The following is a 21,654-nucleotide window of genomic DNA, read 5'->3' as shown; positions in this document are numbered from 1 at the left end:
CTGCCCAGCTGATGGCCTATCCAGCCGCAAGGCCACAGATGGGCTCCTTCACTAGCCAGTGTGTCCCACAAAGGAAGGGCCCACCAGGAGAAGGCCCAGGAGGGTGTGGGCGAAGGTGGCAGAGGGGAGTGGACTGCTGCCAGGCAGGCACCAGAGGGAGCATGGGACACAGGTGCCATGGCGACCTGCAGTCCTAGAGGGCGCTGGCTGCTTCGGGGGGTGGGGCCTGCTGAGTGCCACGTGAGTCCTGCCTGTGTTCCTGCTGTTTGGGTGTGAAATGCAGGGGGGCTTACGCAGTGTGTGGGCTGTCCTCACACGCATGTACACGTATGCACATGCCCATATACCCCAGAAACCTGGCCCGGGACATCTGCATGATGGGAGCACGGCCCCACCTGTTGGGTTCTTCTCCACATGTGGCAGAGCTGGTTTCCTGCCCCGGTGACCCGGTATTGCTTTACTGGCTGCCTCTGCCCCGCCATCCCCACAGCCCTGTCTGGTCCTCACTCCAAGCCACCCTGGGTTCCTCTTCCCTTTGTGTGGGTGTGGGAACAACTTGGAGACCTGAGCAGGAAGCCCAGGCTGCACTCACCATCTTAGCTCACACCACCTCCAGGCAGCCTTCCTGGATGCCCCAGTAGCCTGCAGCCCTGGCAGAGCACACTAGGTCAGCTGGGCCGCCTTGGGCAGCCAGGTCCCTGCACACCCTGTTTCCTGGCTTGTCCAGTGGGGTAGGGATGGCCACCCCCTGGGGGTGTGCTGGGCTAGGTGATGGGGTCTGGAGGGGTATTGGGAACTGAGAAGTTGCAGGTGCTCGGTGGCAAGAGACACTGGGGGTGGCTGGAAAACCTCCAGGGCCAAGTGGAGGACAGCTGGACACAGAGCTCTTGGGGAAGGGCAAGGATTGGAGCTGGATGGTGGGGCAGGGCAGGCTTAGGGGATGGAGCCACCAGCTCAGTGTGCCCTCCCCTGCCCAGGGGACAGGCAGGCTGGCCCCACCATGCCACCCTGTGGGCAGTAAAGGGACCGAGCTTCCTCGCAGCCTGGCTCAGCTCAGGTGTCTTAATTTGGAAGTGGGGCTTGGCTCAAGACTTGGGTGCTGGGAGCGTGCTGTGCTGTCAGTTTTCCCTGGGGATGAGGAGCTCTGTGGACCAGCAGCTGCAGAAGAGGGTTTCCCCAAGGTCGTCAGGACAGAAATGGCACCAGAGCGGCGTGGCGGTGGGTTTGGCAAGGGGATGGCTTGGAGGCACCAGGTGGCATGGGGAGCCCTGCTGCCAGGCACAGGCAGCACCAACTTCTCAGGGACAGCAGGGTCCCCGCACCTCAGAGGCTGGAAGGGCCTTTGGCTTCCACTGTTCAGAGTCTGGCCCACGGCCAGCAGCCAGCACTATGGTCTCCCGTGTCTGACAGAGTCCATGTCCCCCTCCCAGACCCAGAGGAGCAATATGGGGTGACCAGGATTTGGGAGGGAGATGGGGGTCCCCTGCAGTCCTGACATCTCTAAGGGGTGTCCATGATCCCAGAATTGGGAGCTGGGCACTCTGCCAACCCCATGTCCCACTGGTGAGACCAGAGCAGTGTTCAGTGTCCAGAGGATGGCAGGCTCTGGCCACCCACTGGCCACACTGGGGTGAGGGGTGAGGGTGCTGAGGTCCAGCCCGTGCTGCAGCCTGGGCTGCGGAGCCTGGAGCAGGCCGCCCTCACCACGCTGCTCTCCTGCAGACGGCGCCCCGCTCAGCGAGCTGTCCTGGCCGTCCTCCCTTGCCGTGGTGGCCGTGTCTTTCTCCGGGCTCTTTGCTGTCATCGTCCTCATGCTGGCCTGCCTGTGCTGTAAGAAGGGCAGCATTGGGTTCAAGGTGAGGCCTGGGGGCCGTGGGAACTGGTGGGGATCCCGCAGCGAGGCCTGTAGCATCCACTCGACCCTGAGCTGCTCTCCCTCCCGGGGCCACCAAGGTGGCTGCTGGGTGGCTGTAGTCACTGTGGGGCCGCCTGGGGACCACATGGACCCTGGCCTAGGAACCCCACAGCCCCTCCTCAGGGACCTGCCCCAGCTTCTCCAACTCTGAGGTCCTCTGTGAGGGCCTGATGCTCCCCTGAAGCCTGGGGTTGGGCCTGTGAGCATTCACAGAGGCTGAGGATGGCCTTATAGGGGCGTCGGGCTCTGGAGCTGGTGTGGGGAGGGGCTGGCCTCCCTAGAGGCCCCTGGCTTCTGGTGGAGGGGCTGCCCCTGCAGGGCCCTCACCTCCCTGCTGATGTAATCCACAAAGGGAAGCCCGGGCTGCCCAGACAAGCTTCCTGGTACAGAAACCTTCTCCCCACTTAGAGTCACCTTGCCCAGGGCATCTTGTACCCTTTGGAGGGGATGCTGTGTGGTGCTGGAGCCCAGCCTGCTGGTTAGGGAGCTTTGCCAAGTGCTTGGCCTGGCCTCACAAGGCTGCCCCTCTGGAGGCTGAGGCCCAGGGCCAAGACCCTCGCCAGGGACATGTGCCGAGCTCTGCTCCTCCCACCCACAAAGCCCCATCCTACCTCCAGCTGTAAGTCTGAGTAGCAGGGAGGGCCAGGCAGAAAAGCTCGGAGCTAAGAACCCAGCCAGCACCGCCCACCCCTCCCGGATCCTCCATGGGTCCCATTCCTGCTGACGAGCAAATGATACCCAGCCTGGACCTCTGGTTGTCCACATGCCCACGGAGGTCAGCCCCACCCCTGGGCCAAGGTCAGATTCCCACTCAAGAAGAGGTCAGGGCAGGGGGAGGCGTTTGCAGTATGCACAGTGCCCCCACTGTCCGTATTTCACGGGCGCCTTCCCACTAAGTGACCCGTGCCCCAGCCATGTCACCCGCATTTTAGAGACAGTCCCAGAGTCCTCCCTGTCCTGGTATGTCATGACACAGAGTGGGCCAGGGGAGCTGGCCCTGCCCACTGCTCTGGCAGATGAGGCTACTGAACTCAGCTTCTGCCTTTTCCAAAGCCCACATTTGTGGCCCGTTCACCCTTCCAGAGCCCTCTGAGGTGCCCAGGCCGCGTCAACCAGTGAGGAGCTGTGTGCCTGGGTGGCAAAGCTGTGGCCCCAGGAGCTACGGGGCCTGTGCTCCTGCCCAGAGCCCCCACTCTGCCCTGGGGACGTGCTTCTGACCTGCTGGCGCCAGGGTCTAGGTCAGGCACCACTGGCGCCTTCCCGGGATCCTGAGACCAGAGCCTCCAGGTCTGGGGGGGGCGGCAGGAATGGAGGGGGCCTGGGAGGGTCGTGTGGGGCTATTGTGTAAGCGGCCCCTCCTCAGGAGCTGTGAGAACAAGGCACCACACAAGTGCTGGCCATGGCCCCTCCTTCGGCGCCCTCTCACCTCCTTAGGAACATGGTGCCCGGAACATTCCAGCACCAGCATGCCCCTGGGAAGGCCTGCCTCTACACAGGGCTCCCTCCTGGGTTCTGAGGGTTTGCGCTGGGCTCCCTGGCGGGGAGCTGTGCTGGGGCAGGGGCTGGGAAGCCCCAATGCTGACCCTGTGCTACCTGATCGCACGCTGCATCAGCAGGACCCAGCTGGCCCCCGGGCAGCAGGTAATGCCTGGAGCCAGGGCCTGACCCCAGGGAGAGACGGCGTCTGTGTCCTGGGCCCCTCCACAGAGCCCATATGGGTGGGGGCGGGCTGGGGCTGGGATTGGAGGGCCAAAACGGAGCCTGCTAGGGTGGTCTCCTGGGTCCTGGGGAGGGAGAGTTGCCCACGCATCAGCTGTGTCCCCCATCCCTGAATGGCTGTGTGCTTGAGAGTACAGGCTGGGCCTGGCCCCTTGGGATACTGATAGAGCTGCCCACCCCTCTCTCTGCAGCCCAGGGAAGGGCGGTTTCACCAGGGTCACAGTAGTGTGTGAGGAGCCGTGGCCTCCCTCCCTCTGAACCTGCCAGTCCTTGGACTCCCCAGTCCGGGGGGTGGCCAGGCTCTAGCGGGAAGCCCCTTGACCCCTCTGAGCCTCAGTTTCCCCACAGTGGGGTTGTTGGGAGGGACAGAGGCTGCACTGAGTGCTCAGGGACTGGGCTGTCCCTGTGTGCAGGGAGCCATTGCTTTCAGTTGCGCCCAGAACTTCAGAGTTTGGCTCTGAGCGCAGGAACATGCTTTGGACTTAGGGGTGGGGTCTCCCTAGACAGGTGCGGCCCCAGGTGAAGGTCCAGGGCCACCAGGGCAGATGGTGCTGGCAGGTGGGCTACCCAGGGTGAAGGTGGCCGGTGGGCTTTTGGCTCCCAGGTACCCAGCAATGCTCCTTGTTCTAGCAGGGGTGGGAGCACTTAGTGGCTTCTCCCACAGGACTATGGGGCAGGGGGTGCTGGAACTCCTGTCCCCCCAGCTGCCCCATGGGAGGGTGGGACCCAAGGCAGGGCCCGGAGTGAGGTGTTGCTGGGGACGAGGGTGGGTGAGAGGGGTTGGGGGCTGATTCTGGATGGGCAGGGCCAGCTGGCCTCAGTCCCCTCATCTCTGTCCCTTGGTTCCCTGCCCGTGGGCCCTCAGGCCTCAAGGTGGGGCTCAGCCTGGGCTGCCCACCAGGGAGAGATGGAGAAACTGAGGCCAGGCTGAAGCGCTGGTGCCTACAGCTTGTCGCGCCCTTTCTGGAGTCTGAGTTGGGTCCTCTTGGCTCTGGGATCTGCCCTGGGCCCCTCATGGGACAACTGTGTCCCTGGTGGGGGGTGTGGGGGTCATCAAGAGGAGACAGATGGGAGGGCAGTTAGCAGGAATGCTGGGCCCGTTGGCTCACAGGGGTGGGGGCTCCACCTCTGGGCGAGCACTGGCTCCTGCACGGCCCTGGGAGCTCAGCCCTGGAAGAAAGGAACCTTTCCAAGTCCAGCCACACCCTTCCTTGGCCTGCGGGAAGCCCTGCTCACGCTGCCTGGCCCGGCCTGCAGGAGTTTGAGAATGCGGAGGGGGACGAGTATTCGGCCGACCTGGCACAGGGCTCCCCGGCCACCACGGCACAGAATGGGCCCGATGTGTATGTCCTGCCGCTCACAGAGGTGTCCCTGCCCATGGCCAAGCAGCCGGGGCGCTCAGGTGAGTGCCAGGTGGGGAGACGGGGCACCTCCCTTCAGGGCCCAGGTGCTGGGTGTTGGGTGTGGCCTGGGGGAGCCAGGGAGGTTCAAGGACTCAGCTCTGGAGTGGGGGCAGCACAGGGCTTGGGGTGGCATGTGGGGTTGACAAGGTGCACAGCCCTGGATTCCCCATGCTGCGTCCCAGGCTGTACCGTGGGGCCAAAGGTGCAGGTACCTCTTTTTCCTGGGCCTGGGGGGCAGCTGGGGGTTGGCAGGGTCCGGGACAGCCCTCAGCCTCCAACCTCCTGTGCCCGAGGGGCTGCTGTGCACAGGGGCAGTGGTGGGCACTGGGGCGGGAGTGCGGGCTCTCTGGTGCTGGACACAGCCATGTGCTGGGGGGAGGGGCTCTTCTGCAGTCTGGGGATGCTTGACCCTAGATTCCTGCCCCCTTGATTGCCAGCCCTTAGGGACACGGGCTCCATTGTGCCTGGTGGGAGGAGGAGAACTGGTGGGGTCCCCGTGGGCGGGCAGTGAATGGGCCTTTCACTCAGGCTGGGGGAGGGGCAGAGGGGTGGGGCTGACCCCAGTGTGCAGGTACAGGTGGGGCCTCTGTCACACCCTCATCTGCCCCCATCCTAGGGTCCCGGGCTGACCACTCACATGGGGCGGATGTGCTGGGGAGGCTGCTGGGGAGCCAGGCTTCAGGAACCCCCAGTTCTGTCCTGGAGCCTGGGTGGTGGGCGGGGGTCCCTCTAGAGCTATCGGATCTCAGGACCCCTCCCACGAAGCTTCTAGCCTGGGGCTTCCCCCCTCACTTCCCTTCCAGCTCTTCTGGGTACACAGAGGCAGGAGGGGTGTCAGGCCAGTGGGAGGGACCCCTGCTGGACCTCTGCTGGCACCAGGGGCTACTACTGTGGAGCCACTCGGCCACCTCACCTGCTCTGAGCTGTGCCTGGCTAAGCCCTGAGAGCCTGGCCTTCATCGGGGGCTGAGTAGCCCAACACACTGATCTGAGACCTGGAGAAGCCCCCAGCTTCAGGCCCAGGGCCTCCACACCGTTCTGCTCTGCCCCATCTGGAGGGCAGTTTCCCAGTCCACACCTGTCCTGCCCTGAGCACATCTGTGGCTGGGCCCAGAGACCTGCAGCCGCCCACTCAGTGCATGAGGCCCTCTGCCCTTCCCACGTGTCTGTGGGGGTCTCGGAGCTCTGTGCTGCTCCTGCTGGGAGCTGCCAAGGACCATCCAAGGGGGTACTGCCCTTGGGTCCAGGGGCAGGTATGCACCTGGCCCTGAAGACTCTCAGATCCATCTCTGGAGCACTGTCCCTGGGACTGGGGTCGGGGGACAGGGACCCAGAAGAGGACAGTGGCTACCTGTTTCTCCATTTTGGCAGCTCTGGTCTCAGTTTTCTGGGGGCATGTGCTTCTATGGAGGGGAGACATCGGGATGAAGCCAGAAGAGCAGCCCCCTGTCATGGGGGAGAAGTCTGGGCAGTGGCCCCAGCCGCTGGGGACTACAGAGAAGGATGGCCGCCCCCTGCCTCCTGGTGCCAGGGCCTCTGAGCTGTCTCAGCACCCATGGTCAGGGGGTCCATCAGCATACTTGCTCAGGGACAGTGAGGGCCTGCAGCCCCCGGGTGAGAGGGGTGTCCAGACAGGCTGGGCTGAGGATGCAGCACCCGGTGGGCCCACAGCCTTGGTTATGCCCTGTACCACCTCCACATTTTCTGGGTCACTGGGCCTGGAAGGAGCCCCCTCTCCTGGGTTCTCCTGGGAGCTGGGTTCAGACATAGCCCCATCAGCCCTCCGGGTGGTTGGCGTGGGAGCAGAATTCGGGGAATCCCTTAGGGCGTAGGCAGGCGTGAGTGGGCTCTGCCAGCCCTGGCCCCTTCCTCCCGGGCCTCACTGACCCTTCCTCCTGCTGACCTCACCCGGCCTGGCCTTGGGGAGAATGGGCCAGTGTGCTCCGTGCGGGGCTGTGCCAAGCAGCCCCTAACAAAGAAGCCTTTGGTGTGCCAGGCGTGGGATGCCAGTCTGCAGCAGGGTGGGGTGGGCCAAGCCAGTGCCCTTCCTGTGCTGTGGCCCCAGCCTCCAGCTCAGCCACACTGCCTGCCTGGTGCGGCCCATGTGGTGGGTCCGGCTCCAGGCCCTTCTGTTTCTGCTGTCTCTGGCCTGGCTCTCCCGGTGGCTTCAGGCACCTTCTCCAGACCTACCCAGAAAGATGCCTGGATGGAGGCTACAGCTCCGTGGCTTTTCTGGGAAACAGCTGCCCCTGCTCTTGAGAGACCCCGGCTCCTGATGGTGACCCCAAGGTTGCCGGCTGGCACTGGGGACTCAGGACAGCTCGCCAGGACTGGCCAAGCAGGGGCTGGGTGAGGAAGTTGGGGGTATGGAGTCTGCGCGGGGTCCCTGAGCCCCCTGCTTGGTTACAGTGCAGCTCCTCAAGTCCACGGACCTGGGCCGGCACAGCCTCCTGTACCTGAAGGAAATTGGCCACGGTTGGTTTGGGAAGGTGCGTGGCCCAGCCGGGAGCTGGTGCTCCAGCCTGGTGGGCAGAAGGAACAAGGCCCTGGGCCCTGCTGGACCCCTCCCCGGGGAGGTCTTCAGGGTCTGGCTGAATCCCTTTCTCCCTAGGGGGTCCTGGGGTCAGAGGTGTCTGGGAAGGGGCCCTGGGAGGGAGAGGAGCAGCCTCTTGGCCTGGCCTCCCCCTGATGCCAGCCTAAATGAGACAGCTGGGTCCCTCTTCCTCACTTCAGACCCTCAGAGAGAGGGCAGTGGGGGACTTTGGGGGAAGATTAGCACAGAGACTCAGAATATGGCAGCCAGAGGGGTCACTTGGAGGGTCCAGAACCCACAGCCCCTGCTGCAGTGAGTAGAGTGGCACAGGAGGAGACGGCCGTCCTGCAGGCTGGGCCGGGCGGGTGGGAGAAGAGTAAGGCCTGGAAGCTGGGTTTGCGGAGGTGGAGTGGCCACGAGTGACTCTGTCCCACAGGTGTTCCTAGGGGAGGTGAACTCGGGCATTGGCAGCACCCAGGTGGTGGTAAAAGAGCTGCAGGCCAGCGCCAGTGTGCAGGAGCAGATGCAGTTCCTGGAGGAGGTGCAGCCCTACAGGTGGGAGGCCAGCCGGCAGAAAGGCCCGTGCAGTCCGACAGTCCCCTCCCCTGACCCTTCCCTGAGCAGCTGCCTCCCGCTCCCCTTCTCCTTCCCCCTCCCCAGTCAGGGGCCGCCTGTCCACTCCTGCAGGGCCCTGAAGCACAGCAACCTGCTCCAGTGCCTGGCCCAGTGTGCCGAGGTGACGCCCTACCTGCTGGTGATGGAGTTCTGCCCGCTGGTGAGCCGCTGCTGGGGGGATGCTTCGGCCTTTGCTGAGCTGGGTTCCTCCCTTGCCCTGCCAGCATCTGGTGCCACACCCTCCCCAGGGGCCTCACATCCTCCCTAAAGCCAAGACCCCGGGACCCTGCCCCACCGCCTTCCAGAGGAGGCCTGGGGGAAACCCAGCCTCACTAGGGAGGGGCTGTGGGGGCTGTGGGGGCTGGGCACAGGACAGGTCTGGGCTGGGGCTCTCTGTGCCCCTGGGGAGCTGCCAGCTGCTTGCCCTGTGGTTCAGAAAGAGCCATCCCAGGCCAGTTGGGGAGCCACCAGCCCACCTCGGCTTGCATTTATCACAGGGGCTGGGGCTGGCCACTTTCCCGGACTGCCTGGAGTCCTGGGCCTGCACATGACTCCCCCAACTCACTTCCCACTCCCTCGAACATACTTAGCTCCCGTGCTGAGCAAAGTCTGCCCTCGGCTGGGCTGGGTCCTGGCTGGTTTCCCCTGGGACAGGGGCCTTGCACGCTGGCATCTGGGCTCCTGACATCGGCCCTCCCAGGAGCTGGGCTTTTGGCAGGTCAGGGGCTGCTGGCCAACCCTAAGCCACCAGCCCCAGGCTCTGTCAGGCACATCCTCTTGGGCCCTGCGTTTCTATAGCACAGGACAAGGCACTCCTGCTGCCCAGAGCTGGCTTAGGGGTAGTGTAGAGGAAGCCTTCGGCAAGGGTGCCAGCCACAGGGGGTGCAGGGCATGGGGGTGCAGGGCATGGGGGTGCAGGGCAGGGGGCTGCTCTGGGCAGTTGCTGTCCCTCGGCTGTGGGTGTGGGTGGAGGAGCTGGGGAGGTAGGCAGGGACCCTCTAGGGTGGCCAGTCCCCAGCCTTCTCGTGACTCCACCCCCTCTCTGCAGGGGGACCTCAAGGGCTACTTGAGGAGCTGCCGGGTGGCGGAGTCCATGGCGCCTGACCCTCTGACCCTGCAGCGCATGGCCTGTGAGGTGGCCTGTGGCATCCTGCACCTGCATCGCAACAACTATGTGCACAGGTGAGGGCGGGGCAGGCCATGCTGGGAAGCCCAAGACCAGGGCCCCTCCCTGTGCCTTGGCTCCTCTCCGGAAGGAAGGGCAGAGGGGGGTCCTGTCTCATGGATGTTGCTGGGACTGACCAGGTCCATCTTATGCAGCTTCAAATGACCACTATGCAGAGGGATTTTATGACATTTTGAATAATTGGGAAGACGATGGTTTGACACCCACTTTACAGGTGTAGATGAAAAATCTCGTACTGTCAAGCTGGCCTGTCCTCTGTCCCCGAGGCAGTCAGCCACCACCCTTCTGCCCCAAAGAGAGGGTTTAGCAGGCCCTGCATGGGAGGGAGGGTTCTGTCCTGCTCAGACCGGGATGCCTAGCTCCTGGGGACCCCAGGGGACATGCTGGAAGAAGTGGTGAAGGACATGTGGCCCCTCCAGCCCCAGATGCCGCACGGCTTTCCCCTCCAACAATATCCTGGTGCTGAGTGATGACTCACACGACTCCAGCATCAGTGATTTTGTTGAAGAGGGCAGCTGCCAGCCTCCCGACCTGCCTGCTGTGCCCCAGCCGCCCTGCCCCCAGCCCCACCCCATAGGCCCAGGACACTTGGCCCTGTAGCAATCCCCTGGTACAGACATGGGCTTTACGTGGGGAGGGACAGGCTGGGTTGGGCTTTGTCCGCACCCTGAGTCCTGAGCACAGGTGTAATATGGCAGGTGTGGTACTGTCTACCCCAGTACCCTGTGCCCTCTCACACCCACATGACCACCCGCCAGGCAGGCTGGGTCAGAGGTCATACCGGGGGTAACCCCCATGCTCTGCAGACCCTCCCGAATCCTGGGGCCATTGGTGGCTCAGGTGAGAGTGAGCTCCAGCCCTGAGTGGGCGTGGCAGGGCTGGACCCTGAACCTGAACTCTGGCAGCTGGCAGGATCCCTGGGACACTCCAGGCCTCAGTTTCCCCATCAATTCCCACCTCCCAGGGAGCTGAGGGTGAGGGTGTAGTAGGGCTGGGAAGAGGGTCCTGGAGGGAGTGCTCCTAGGGCAGCCCAGCAGGCTGCTGGCCCCAGAGAAGCGTGGACGGGTCTGGGGTGGATTCCAGCAGGTTCTCCCCTCTCTCCGCCCCATTCTTGTCTGCACTGGAACACGTGAGGTCTACACACAGTCCTGCCCCAGGTCTCGGGGCTGGGCACAGGGATAGGGCCCTGGGCAGGGGTGGGAGTGGCAGTGTCTCCAACACACCTTCCCACCTGGACTGTGAGCCACTCAGGTGTTGGCAAAGGACTCTTGTGGGGACGCTCCCCCCTCACCGGCACACTCCACCGACCCTGCCCCTGCCCTGCCTGCAGCGACCTGGCCCTGCGGAACTGCCTGCTCACGGCGGACCTGACCGTGAAGATAGGCGACTACGGCCTGGCTCACTGCAAGTACAGAGTGAGTGGGGCAGGCTGGGCTGGGTGCCAGGGGTGGGGCACGCACCGGCGGGGGTGACCCGGCTCTGTGCCCACAGGAGGACTACTTTGTGACCGCCGACCAGCTGTGGGTGCCTCTGCGCTGGATCGCACCCGAGCTGGTGGACGAGGTACACAGCAACCTGCTTGTCGTGGACCAGACCAAGAGTGGCAATGTGTGGTGAGTGTGGCCCTGGTGGGGCCATGGGGGCAAGGCCGAGTGTCACCCGCCCACCTGTATTAAACTGTGGCCACAGGGAGTGAGGTCGTGGGGGCTGCTGGAGCCACCTGTGGTGGCCATACACCAGTGGTCCAAGTGGCTGGTTGGGTGGCAACCCCAGACAGGTGGAGATACCATCCTGACAGGGTGTACCAGGGACCCCTGGGCTGACACCCACCCATCCATCCATAGCTAGGTCAGAGCACACGTACAGGGTCAAAAGGCCACTCTAACCATTGCTGGGGGATCTGTCCTGGGCTAGGGGTCCTTACATCTACCTGTCCCTGGGGAGATGGTCAGGGCTGGTGCTGGCTGCCTTCAGAGCAGTGTAGGTCAAGGTGTGCCAGGCAGAGGCGGTGACAGGGCAGGGGTGCTGGGATCTCACAACTGCAGCCTGGAAGCCCCCATCCTGAGTGCCCAGCCTGGTGCAGCCTCTGGAGTGGGGGATCCAGCTGCTCAGGGAGTGGTCTCCCGGGGGCGGGCACCATTCCTACCCTCACCTACCTCTGCTGCTTCTCCCACTTCCAGGCTTCAGTCTGGCTGCCTTCTGGTCCTGGGGAACTCTCAGAGTTTGGACCCACAGGCCAGGCCCCCTCCCCAAGACACTTGACTGTGCCCCATCATGACATTGCCCCTCCTCCCATCCTCACCTCTCCACAAAGGTGCCCCTTCCTGGCCTGCCCACCGCTGGGGTCTCATCACAGGGCTCTGGCCAAGGCCACCATGACACCTTGGCAAATCACCTTTCTCACCCTGCAGCCTCTCGGGATAGCCAGGGTCCAAAGCAGCCAGGGGAGGCCACAGCCCATGGGAAGGAGACCCTAGCTGCCTACCCGCCTGCATGCGCTGTGCATCCCTGCCTGTTCCCCTCCCTGCCCACACTTGCCTGACCCGTCTCCTCCCTCCCCTCCCTCAGTCCCCTCCAGGTGTGGGCCCTGCCCTGTCCTTTTTCGGGCTTCACGCCTGCCCTCCAGCTCCCCCACCAAGTAGTGCCTGGCCTTCAAGTGCCAGTGAATGAACAAGTGGATAAGCAAGTGGAGTGGCCAGCCCAGCCTTTCTGTGCAGGCTCCACAGCTGCTGGGCTTGGGCTTGGGCCTGGCCAGCGCACGTTCTCTGCTGAAAGGAAGGGCTGTCCTCAGGGAGGGGTGGCGGGGGGGGGACCCGGCCCTGGTCCTGAGGCACTGGTGTGATGGCGGGAGCTGCCCCTTCGGTGCCCTGGGGGTCCCGTGTGGCCCTTGCTGTGGCAGGCCATGCCTGGCCCCGGCTCACAGCTGTCACCCCGCAGGTCCCTGGGCGTGACGATCTGGGAGCTCTTTGAGCTGGGCGAGCAGCCCTACCCACAGCACTCGGACCAGCAGGTGCTGGCATACACAGTCCGGGAGCAGCAGCTCAAACTGCCCAAGCCCCAGCTGCAGCTGACCCTGTCGGACCGCTGGTGAGGGCCCTACCACCTGCCCGGGATAGCCAGGCCGAGATAGGTATCCTGATCCCCAAATAGAGGTGGCTCACCCTGACCCCCTGGATTTCCAGCCCTCCCTGGCCTCCCCTCCCCTCTGGTAGGGCCTCCACCCACCACCTCTGCACCCCTGTGTGCAGGGAGGGAAGGCTGAGGGAAGTGCCCAGCCCAGCTCCTGCTCCTACGCTGCTGGGCCTGCTTTGGCAGATTTGGGGCATCACTGAATTAAGTGGGACATGTCCTTAATGCCCCCAAGGCACTGGGAGTTAGGGGAACCCGATTCCTGCCCCCCCCCCACGCGTTCCCGGTCAGAGGCACCTATGACGTGGCCCCTGTGGGACTTCCTCGCAGGTACGAGGTGATGCAGTTCTGCTGGCTGCAGCCAGAGCAGCGGCCCACGGCCGAGGAGGTGCACCTGCTGCTGTCCTACCTGTGTGCCAAGGGCGCCACTGAGGCGGAGGAAGAGTTCGAGCGGCGCTGGCGAGCTCTGCGGCCCCGCGGGGGCGGTGTGGGGCCTGGGCCCGGTGCAGCAGGGCTCACACTGGCGGGGGCAGTGGAGCTCGCCACCGCCTCGTCCTTCCCACTGCTAGAGCAGTTTGCGGGTGACGGCTTCCACGCAGACGGCGACGACGTGCTGACGGTGACTGAGACCAGCCGAGGCCTCAATTTCGAGTACAAGTGGGAGGTGGGCCGCGGTGCCGAGGCCTTCCCCACCATGCCGAGCCCGGGCCACGCCGCGCGCCTGCAGGAGCTGTGCGCCCCCGACCCTGACAGCGCGCCCCCAGGCGTGGTGCCAGTGCTCAGCGCGCACAGCCCCTCGCTGGGCAGCGAGTACTTCATCCGCCTGGAGGAGGCCGCGCCCGCTGCTAGCCACGACCCTGACTGTGCGGGCTGCGCCCCCAGCGCCCGTACCCCCGTGGACCAGGATGACTCTGACGGCAGCGCAGCGGCCTCGCTGGCCACGGAGCCGCTGCTAGGCCATGGGCCGCCCGCCGACATCCCCTGGGGCCGTGGTGACCACTACCCTCGCAGAAGCCTGGCGCAGGACCCTCCCTGCCCCTCAGGCTCACCCTCACCCTCGGCGGGGCCCCGGAGGCTGGCAGAGGGTGGAGCCAAGGATGCAGACTGGGGTGTGGCCACCTTCTGCCCGCCCTTCTTTGAGGACCCACTGGGCACGTCCCCCTTGGGATGCTCGGCGGCGCCACCGCCACCGCTGCCGCTGCCTGGTGAGGAGGAGCTGGAGGAGGTGGGAGCACACACTGCCACCCAGCGTGGACACTGGCGTTCCAACGTGTCCGCCAACAACAACAGCGGCAGCCGCTGTCCAGAGTCCTGGGACCTGGGCTCCACTGGCTGCTACACTGACGGCTGCCCCAGCCCAAAGCAGATGCCAAGGGCCTCCCCCGAACCGGCGGACCCTGGGGAGCCTCTGCGTGGGCTGCAGGCAGCCTCCTCTGCCCAGGAGCCAGGCTACTGCCCCAGCCTCCCCCATCTATGCCCTCAGGGCCTGGCACCTGCTTCCTGTTTGGCCACAACCTCCTGGACAGAAGCAGCCGGTAGTGGGGGTGACCAACCCCAGGCAGAGCCCAAGCTTGCCACTGACGCTGAGGGCACTGCTGGACCCCACCTGCCCCTTCCCTCTGTTCCTTCCCCATCCAAGGAGGGAGCCCCCCTTCCCTCGGAGGAGGCCAGTGCCCCTGATGCCCTGCCTGACTCTCCCAGGCCTGCTGCTGGTGGCGAGGTGTCCGTCACCGAGCCGGCTTCTGCCCTGAATGGCAGCAACAACTCCCCTGAGGCAGAGGTGCCCAGCAGGGAGGATGAGGACACGGTTGACGCCACCTCGGGCGTCTTCACCAACACATCCAGCGATGGCCCACAGGCCGAGAGGCCGGATGCAGTGCCAGCCTTCCGTTCTTTGCAGAAGCAGGTGGGGACCCCTGACTCCCTGGACTCTCTGGACATCCCGTCCTCAGCCAGTGACGGTGGCTATGAGGTCTTCAGCCCATCAGCCACCGGCCCCCCTGGAGGGCAGCCCCGAGCGCTGGACAGTGGGTATGACACGGAGAACTACGAGTCCCCCGAGTTTGTGTTCAAGGAGGCGCAGGATCCTTGTGAGCCCCAGGCCTTTGGGGAGCTGGCCTCGGAGAGCGAGGGCCCTGGGCCCGAGACGCGGCTCTCTGCCTCCCTCAGTGGCCTCAGCGAGAAGAACCCCTACCGAGACTCGGCGTACTTCTCAGACCTAGAGGCCGAGGCAGAGGCCACCTCCAGCCCAGAGGATAAGTGCAGTGGGGACCAAGCTCCCGAGCCAGACCTGGGCCTGCCAAGTGCTGGGCAGCCGTCTATGCAGGCCTCCCTTGGGCTTGGGGTTCCCAGGGAGGCACAGGGCTCTGGCCCCGGGGAGGCACTGCCCTCACCACTGCGGCTGGAAGGGTCCTTCCCAGAGCCCAGCACCTGCACCTCCGGCCTGGGCCCAGAGCCTCTGGAGCCCCAAGACCCAGCTGACGTACCGCCTGGGGCCAGCCCCAGCGGCTCCCAGTTTTTCCTGCTGACCCCAGTTCTACTGAGCTCCGAAGGCGACAGCTCTCAGCTCCAGGGGGCCCCAGGACTGTTGTCAGGGCCAGCCCCGCAGAAGCGGATGGGGGGCCCAAGCACCCCCAGAGCCCCCCTCCGCCTGGCTCTGCCCACCCTCCCTGTGGCCTTGGAGGGCCGGCCGGAGGAGGAAGAGGAGGACAGTGAGGACAGCGACGAGTCTGATGAGGAGCTCCGCTGCTACAGCGTCCAGGAGCCCAGTGAGGACAGTGAGGAGGAGGCACCTGCGGTGCCCGTCGTGGTGGCTGAGAGCCAGAGCGCGCGCAACCTGCGCAGCCTGCTCAAGATGCCCAGCCTGCTGTCCGAGGATTTCTGCGAGGACCTGGATCGCAAGAAGAAGGCCGTGTCCTTCTTCGACGACGTCACCGTCTACCTCTTCGACCAGGTGGGCCGCCGCTGCCTGCGGTCTGCCCAGGGCTGGGGTCATGCTCCTGCAGGATGAGGTGGAAGTGGCCGCAGTTCCTGGCGGCCGAGCCACCTGGTGTTTTCTGATCCCTCCAGGAAAGCCCCACCCGGGAGCTCGGGGAGCCCTTCCCAGGCGCTAAGGAGTCGTCCCCTACATTCCTTATGGGCAGCCTCGGCTCTCCCAGTGCCACTGGCCCGCAGCAACAGGCTGATGACAGCTCCCCCCAGGGCTCCGCGGCTGGAGAGGGTGAGCAGGGGCGGGGCTGGCCCGTGACGTCATGGGAGGCAGGGCCTAGGCCAATGGCGTCATGGAAGGCGCACCTGGTCTGCAGCGCACAGGAGCCCGCGCCATCGTAGAGGCGGGCTGGACCCGTGACGTCATGGAAGGCGGGTCCAGTCCGTGCAGCGTGGGAGGCGGGGCCTGTGTTTGTGACGTCACGGGAGGCGGGGCTAGGCCCATGACTGTGGGAGCGGGACCGAGCCGTGGTCCCCAAGCTGCAGCGGCAGTTACGCAGTGACTCGGGTTGCAGGTGGTGGGTTCACGTGGGACGACGACTTCCCGCTGATGTCAGCCAAGGCAGCCTTTGCCACGACCCTGGACCCGGCCGCGCCCTCCCCGGCCACGCTCGCGCCCTTCTCGCGCTTCACGGTGTCGCCAGCGCCTGCGTCCCGCTTCTCCATAACGCACGTGTCCGACTCAGATGCCGAGTCCGTGAAAGGTGAGGCCTGGGCGAGACTGCGGTGGAGGGCCGCGTGCGAGGCAGTGCACAGAGCTCTGAGGGCGGGTCCCCTCTGTCTGGGTCCCGGGATGGGGCAGCTCCTTCCCTGCCCCAGACCTAGCCTGGACCCCACCTGTCCCTCAGGTGCCTGCCTTCTCCCTTCCAGCAGGACCCTGGGTGCCTGTACCTGGCTCTCCTGCCTGACCCTACCCCCCAGATCTGCTGCAGCCCCTTCCACCAGAATCTTCCCAGCCAGAAGCCCCAGCAGACCCAAACCATCCCCGACCCAGCAGGTGGGATCCTGTTGGAGGCCTGAGCCACCGCTCCTGGCCACACCCCTCCACTGTCTGCTTCAGCCCCAGGATGGGTCATCTCTATCAGGTGTCCCTACGGGGGTAGCCCCCGCCCCACATGCCTGATGCCTGACATTCTCACCCCCTCGGAGAAGCCCCGGCCATCTTCCACCCCTCCCAGCCCACCTTTCCCTAGCTACCCTGCCCTGTGGCTGCAGCCTTAGGGGACAGGTGGAACTATCAGCCTCACCCCTGGTGCGGGGTGGCCGAACAAGCAGGCAGGTCATCAGGAGGCCATTGCATGATCTTGACCATCCCCTTCCTGTTCGGGCCTCAGTAAAAGAGAACTTGGAGGCATCTGCTGAGCGTTGTTGGCCTGGGTACAACGATGCAGGAGTAGGAGAAATGGGTCCACCTCCCACCTAGGCGCAGCCAGATCTGCTGCAGGGAAGGGGGCCTGGCCGGCCTGTATGTGGGCCAGGGCTGGAGGCCAGGTGGGAGCCATGGGGTCTCAGGACGCTGTTGTCCTCCTTGCCAGGCCCTGCAACAGGTGCCGTGGGCGAGAGTAAAGAGGCTTGAGACGTGGGAAGCTCCCGCCCCTCGAGGCTGGCATCACCGGAGCCCCTGCCAGGCAGCAGCAAAGATGGTGACCAGGAAGGTGTGGACCATGTCCTGGTGGCAGCACATTCGGGTGCCTCTGCCCCATGCGTTGTCCTGGAGAAGCTGGTGAGCTGAGAGGCCCTGGGCCCTCGACAGATTGACCATGCTTCACCCTGAGGACAGAATTCGCCGGCATTTGGGTTTGCTGCTAGCCCCTGGGGGTGCCTGGAGCCACAGTGGGTGTCTATACACATTCTCTCAAGAGGGGCCAGTGCCCCTGGGTGGCCCCCACCCTGTCTGCTGATGCAGCCACCTGGCCTTGGGTGGCTCCTCCAGTGTGCTCACAGGATGAGGCATGGGCAGGCTTGAGCCTCTTCTCCCCCACAAGCCTCTACTCTTGCCTGGTTCCTGGTGGCTCAGGGCAAGGAGTGGCCCTGGATGGACCCCTGTATCAGTCCTGTTTCCGCTGCCCATATCTCAAAATTCATGGCTGTCTTCCCTTCACTGACTCAGCTAGGCCTATGAGCCACCCTATCCCCAAGGAATGGGCTGCTCCTGCCTGGGCCCTGCTGTGGTCACGGGGCGGGGGGGGGGGGGGGGCAGCAAAAAGATCAGGGGTGCAGGGGCCTTCGGGCTGCACTCCTGCCTTGCAGGCCCCGTTCTAGAGGTGCCATTGGCAGGATGGTGCGAGCAGCTCTCCTCTGCAGGGCACTGCCCGGTCTTGTGCCCCAGCTGCCAAAGGAGAGTGGGGCCGTACCTGTGGGGACTCCTGCCTGCAGGGAGAGGGCTGGTGGGGAGGGCTGTGAGCTGGGTTGAGCAGAACAGGGAGTATTTTTGTAACTGCTGTGGTTGGAGCGAGTGGAAATGGGGTGATTTAAAGTTACTGTTGCCAAAGAGATGTCAGGTTTTTGCTGCTTTGCAGGGGACTTGTTTTCATGTTTTGTTTGAGGCTTAGGATGTTGGTGCAATGTTCTCTTGTTCCTTTTTTGTTTTTTAAGAGAAATGAAGCTAAGAAAAAAAAAGCCTTTGTGTGTTTTCTTCTGAGGTCTGCAGATAAAGTCCTGAACAGGTGGGGCTGTGCTGTGGCTGGGGTAGGAACCCGCCCCTCCCCCCACCATCCTGGGCAGCCCTGCTGGAGGGGACGGTGTTCTGGCACTACCATGCCCAGGCACCGGGGATGCAGACCCTGCGGGTCTCCCTTGCTGCCTACAAAACTGGCCTGGTAGGGACAGGCGAAGAGAGGGGAGCCACAAGCCTCTTGGGATGGCTTCCTCCCTGCCCTTCGATGCCTGTCCCTGGGCCCAGAGTGGAAGTCGGACCCCGAAGCTTCCTGTCCGAGGGATGAGTGGCTGCAGGCGGGCTGGGGGCTCCAGAGCCCCTTTTCAGAGGGTCTGTGAGGAGCAAGCTCTGCTTGGGACTGATCCCCAGGTAAGAGTTACTGTTACCAGCGCAGCTCACCACACTGTATTTCACCTGACAGTGTTGAAGAGCACAGACCTGATAATGAAATTTTAAAATCCCCAATTCCAACAGAGCTCCCCAGTGCCTGCAGGAGTCCTGGGGCAGAGCTCGGGAGTGAGCAAGCTCCCACCTGCCAGCAAGCACCTGACAGACACCCCACCTTTGGCCACAGGAGAGCACTGGAAGGCCCTGGCCAGCCAGGCTCTGGATGGGAGGTCAGGCAGGGAGGAGACTGGGGCCTGCCCAGAGGCAGAAGGGGCCCGGGGAGGCCCCCTAATGCTGCCGTTGGGAGTGAGAGACCCAGGAGCGCCCCACCGAGGGGCATGGGGAGGGGGACCAGGCCCCACACTCTAGGCACGGCTGCCGTGCCTTCAGGGAGTTACGTGCTTATGGGACGTTCATATTCCAGCCACAGGGTGCGGGCTCTCCCTCCTGGTGCTCCCAGCCTCCTGGCCCTTGGGCAGACAGATCACACTTGGTCCAGGAGGGGCAGCCTGTTTATTAAACAGAGGAAGCAGCATGGCAGCCAGGCTCCCCGCCCCCAGCCACCAGCTGGCTGAACAGCCTCCCTAGACCCAGGGGCAGCCCAGGGCTCCAGGGCCATGTGACCAGAGGTGTGTACCCTCAAGAGGCAGCCCCTCGGCCCTGGACAGCGCAGCCAATGGGTCTCGGCCTCTCAGGGGCCTGTGCCCCACTCTGCCTGGCCCTGCCCAGAACAGCTGGGACCCAGCCCAGGCTCAAGTGGGGCATGCCAGGCAGCAGGGGCTGGGTGCTCCCTAAACAGGCACGCACAATGACGACAGAACAGGCTACATGGGAGGGTGGGGGGAGGCCACCGGATGGGCAGTGCTGCAGATGTGGCCGTCAGCTGACGAGGGGGGCAGACCTGTCGTTGGTCACCGTCGGCTTCAGCTGGACATGGGCGAAGGGATTCCTGAGAGAAGAGAAAACAAGTTTTAATTTCAGGAAGGAGTCATGGGTGAATTGTGCCACCTGGGCTGCCCGATGCCCCAGGGATCCCCACGCTGGACCCCTATGGTCCAGTGTCGGCACAGAATTCACAGACAACAGAAGCTGCTTTGGCGTACAGGCAGAGCCAGGCACTGTCTGCAAGGCTGCCTCACCCCCGAGCTCCACCACCCTCTGCGCACCCTACGTGCCCTAGATGAGGCAGGGTGCCCCCACCCCGATCCATCACCCTCCCAGCAGCATGGGTGGGCAGGGCAGCTGCACCCTCCCAGTGAAGGGTGGATATCACCACTGAGGCTAGAGACTCAAGACAGCCCCAAACTGGGTGCACATCAGTTTGGTGGCCCCCCTGCCAGGCCAGGCCCACACCCAGGGACACAGCTTGGCAGAGCACCGGGCTCTGGCATGGGGGCATCCAGAGAAAGGCAGGTCAAGCTTGCAGCACCTGCAGGGCTGCAGATGGACACCTGTGGCCCCTGCAGAGCAGCTGGCCAGCCCACTCAGTCACCTGTACCCCAGGGGTGCTACACCCTCCTCTATATCCCCAGGGCCACAGCTGATGCACAGATAGGATTCAAAACAAGAAGTTGAAATGGAACAAGATGAGCACGGATGACGGGGCTCCTGGGCCGTTCTCTTTGGAGTCCCCACCCCTCAGGCAGGGACAGCACAGGCAGGATGGGGGTGTCAGGCAGCTCCCAGGACGACAGCACAGATGGCACATGGACATGAAGGCGCAGCAAGCATGGGACTGTGCTCTGGCAAAGCTGCGTTCAGACTCTTGAGCCGTTACCTGGAGCGGAGTCACCTCTGGCACAGCTGCGTCCACAGGAGCCCGGGCAGCCGGGAGCAACCCTGGGGCAGGCAGGCAGGGCTCTGTCTGGCTACCCAGGAAGATGCAGAAGGCTTCCTGCACTAAGCTTTCCTGAGGACTGTATGTTTTCTAAGACCCTGAAATACTTCAGACTGTGAGTTTTTAATAAAGTATGCGGAAGAGACTGATGGGACTGTGGAAGGCTCTGAGACTCCCAGATGGCATCTGAGCATTGGCACCCCACTGAAAGGATCTTTTGATTTACTGTCAACGAGCTGGCGCCTCAGGGTATGCTGGATCCCTGGCTTCCTTCAGGTTTGATCTGTGCAGCTTCTCGCCTTCAGGGGGCCTGGGTAGGGGCTGCCTGGGGCCCGATGGTGAGGACTCCACCTCCATTAGTGACATCTGTCCATGCCCTGCCTCCCTGCCAGGTTAGACTCACTCCTAGGGAAGTGCTCTGTGGCCTAAGTCTCCACCCAGGCCCAGGGTCCGGAGGGAGCTCTGGCTGGGCATGGTGGCTCCTGCCTGGAATCCCAGCACTTTGGGAGGCCAAAGCAGGAGGAACCACTTGAGCCCTGGAGTTCAAGACCAGCCTGGGCACAAAGTAGACCGGTCTCTGCAAAACAAAAAAATAAAACAGCCAGGCGTGGGATAGTGGTGCACGCCTGTAGTCCCAGCTCCATGAGGCTGAAGTGGGAGGGTCACTTGAACCCAGGAGATTGGGGCTGTAAGTGAGCTGTGTTCCCACCACTGCACTCCAGCTTGGGTAACAGAGTGAGACCCTGTCTCAAAAAATAAAAAAAGAAATGTGGATTTCCAGAGAAGGGGAAATGCAGCTCGCACAGACCAGAGCCAAGGGCAGTGTGGCCAAGTGGTTCTCACTTCTGCCCGACTCACACCCCATTCTTATCAGAAAGTCGGCAGCAAAAGCACATGGGCAGGCGGAACCGCTGGGGAGCTGCAGGGTTAGGACGTTCTCCCACCGTTGCAGGCTGTTCTCTAACCTGCACTTTTCTCTTCTCGTCTCCCAGAACACTGGGACCAGGTGGAGCGCGCTGAACTGTCCACACTGGTGGCTGAGGACTGTGGGGCTGGGGCTGCAAATACTGTGTCAGTCTCAGCCTGACAGGGACAGGAGGGTCAGCGGAAAGGGGAGAGCGCAGGCCAGAGCCTGCCAAGGCTGGCTGGGACAGCAGGCCCACATGGAGGGGCTGGGTGTCCCTGTTTCCCCTGCCAGGCCGCCATTCCCAGCCATCTGGGAAAGACACCCAAGAGGCTTGCTGGGAGCTCGGCTGTGCTGAGGGCAGGAGCCTAACTGAGCCAATA

The 21,654-nt window shown here is 64.0% G+C and overlaps 2 protein-coding genes across 28 annotated transcripts in view; one reads left to right on the top strand and one right to left on the bottom strand.

The window, feature by feature from the left end:
- AATK (apoptosis associated tyrosine kinase) overlaps positions 1-20,516 on the top strand; it is a 46,474-nt gene extending 25,958 nt beyond the window's left edge. For 2 of the 23 annotated variants that reach the window (XM_035302024.3, XM_008997886.5), the window contains exons 2-15: positions 1,723-1,856; positions 4,892-5,036; positions 7,446-7,525; positions 8,006-8,124; positions 8,257-8,344; positions 9,233-9,366; positions 10,701-10,785; positions 10,862-10,983; positions 12,308-12,457; positions 12,830-15,452; positions 15,569-15,719; positions 16,003-16,191; positions 17,023-18,512; positions 20,063-20,516. In XM_035302024.3, coding sequence (XP_035157915.3) covers positions 1,723-1,856; positions 4,892-5,036; positions 7,446-7,525; positions 8,006-8,124; positions 8,257-8,344; positions 9,233-9,366; positions 10,701-10,785; positions 10,862-10,983; positions 12,308-12,457; positions 12,830-15,452; positions 15,569-15,719; positions 16,003-16,191; positions 17,023-17,063 — 4,061 coding nt within the window. In that variant the 3' untranslated portion in view covers positions 17,064-18,512; positions 20,063-20,516. Of the gene's footprint in view, positions 1-1,722; positions 1,857-3,528; positions 3,557-4,833; positions 5,037-7,445; positions 7,526-8,005; positions 8,125-8,229; positions 8,345-9,232; positions 9,367-10,700; positions 10,786-10,861; positions 10,984-12,307; positions 12,458-12,829; positions 15,453-15,568; positions 15,720-16,002; positions 16,192-16,357; positions 16,485-17,022 lie in introns of all 23 variants that reach the window. The other 21 variants (XM_035302023.3, XM_008997883.5, XM_035302015.3 and 18 more) reach the window with 17 other exon arrangements.
- Positions 19,025-21,654, bottom strand: part of BAIAP2 (BAR/IMD domain containing adaptor protein 2) — a 78,342-nt gene continuing 75,712 nt past the window's right edge. For all 5 annotated transcript variants that reach the window (XM_035302035.3, XM_035302031.3, XM_035302036.3 and 2 more), the window contains one exon: positions 19,025-19,479. Coding sequence is in view for 2 of the 5 variants with exons in the window: in XM_035302031.3 (XP_035157922.2) it covers positions 19,410-19,479 (70 nt within the window). In the remaining 3 variants the exon portion in view is untranslated. The remainder of the gene's footprint in view (positions 19,480-21,654) is intronic.

The sequence above is a fragment of the Callithrix jacchus genome, chromosome 5 (genome assembly GCF_049354715.1).
Source record: "Callithrix jacchus isolate 240 chromosome 5, calJac240_pri, whole genome shotgun sequence".
Lineage (NCBI taxonomy): Eukaryota > Metazoa > Chordata > Mammalia > Primates > Cebidae > Callithrix > Callithrix jacchus.
Note: the sequence above shows the minus strand (reverse complement) of the source record. Positions and strands in the feature narration are given on the sequence as shown.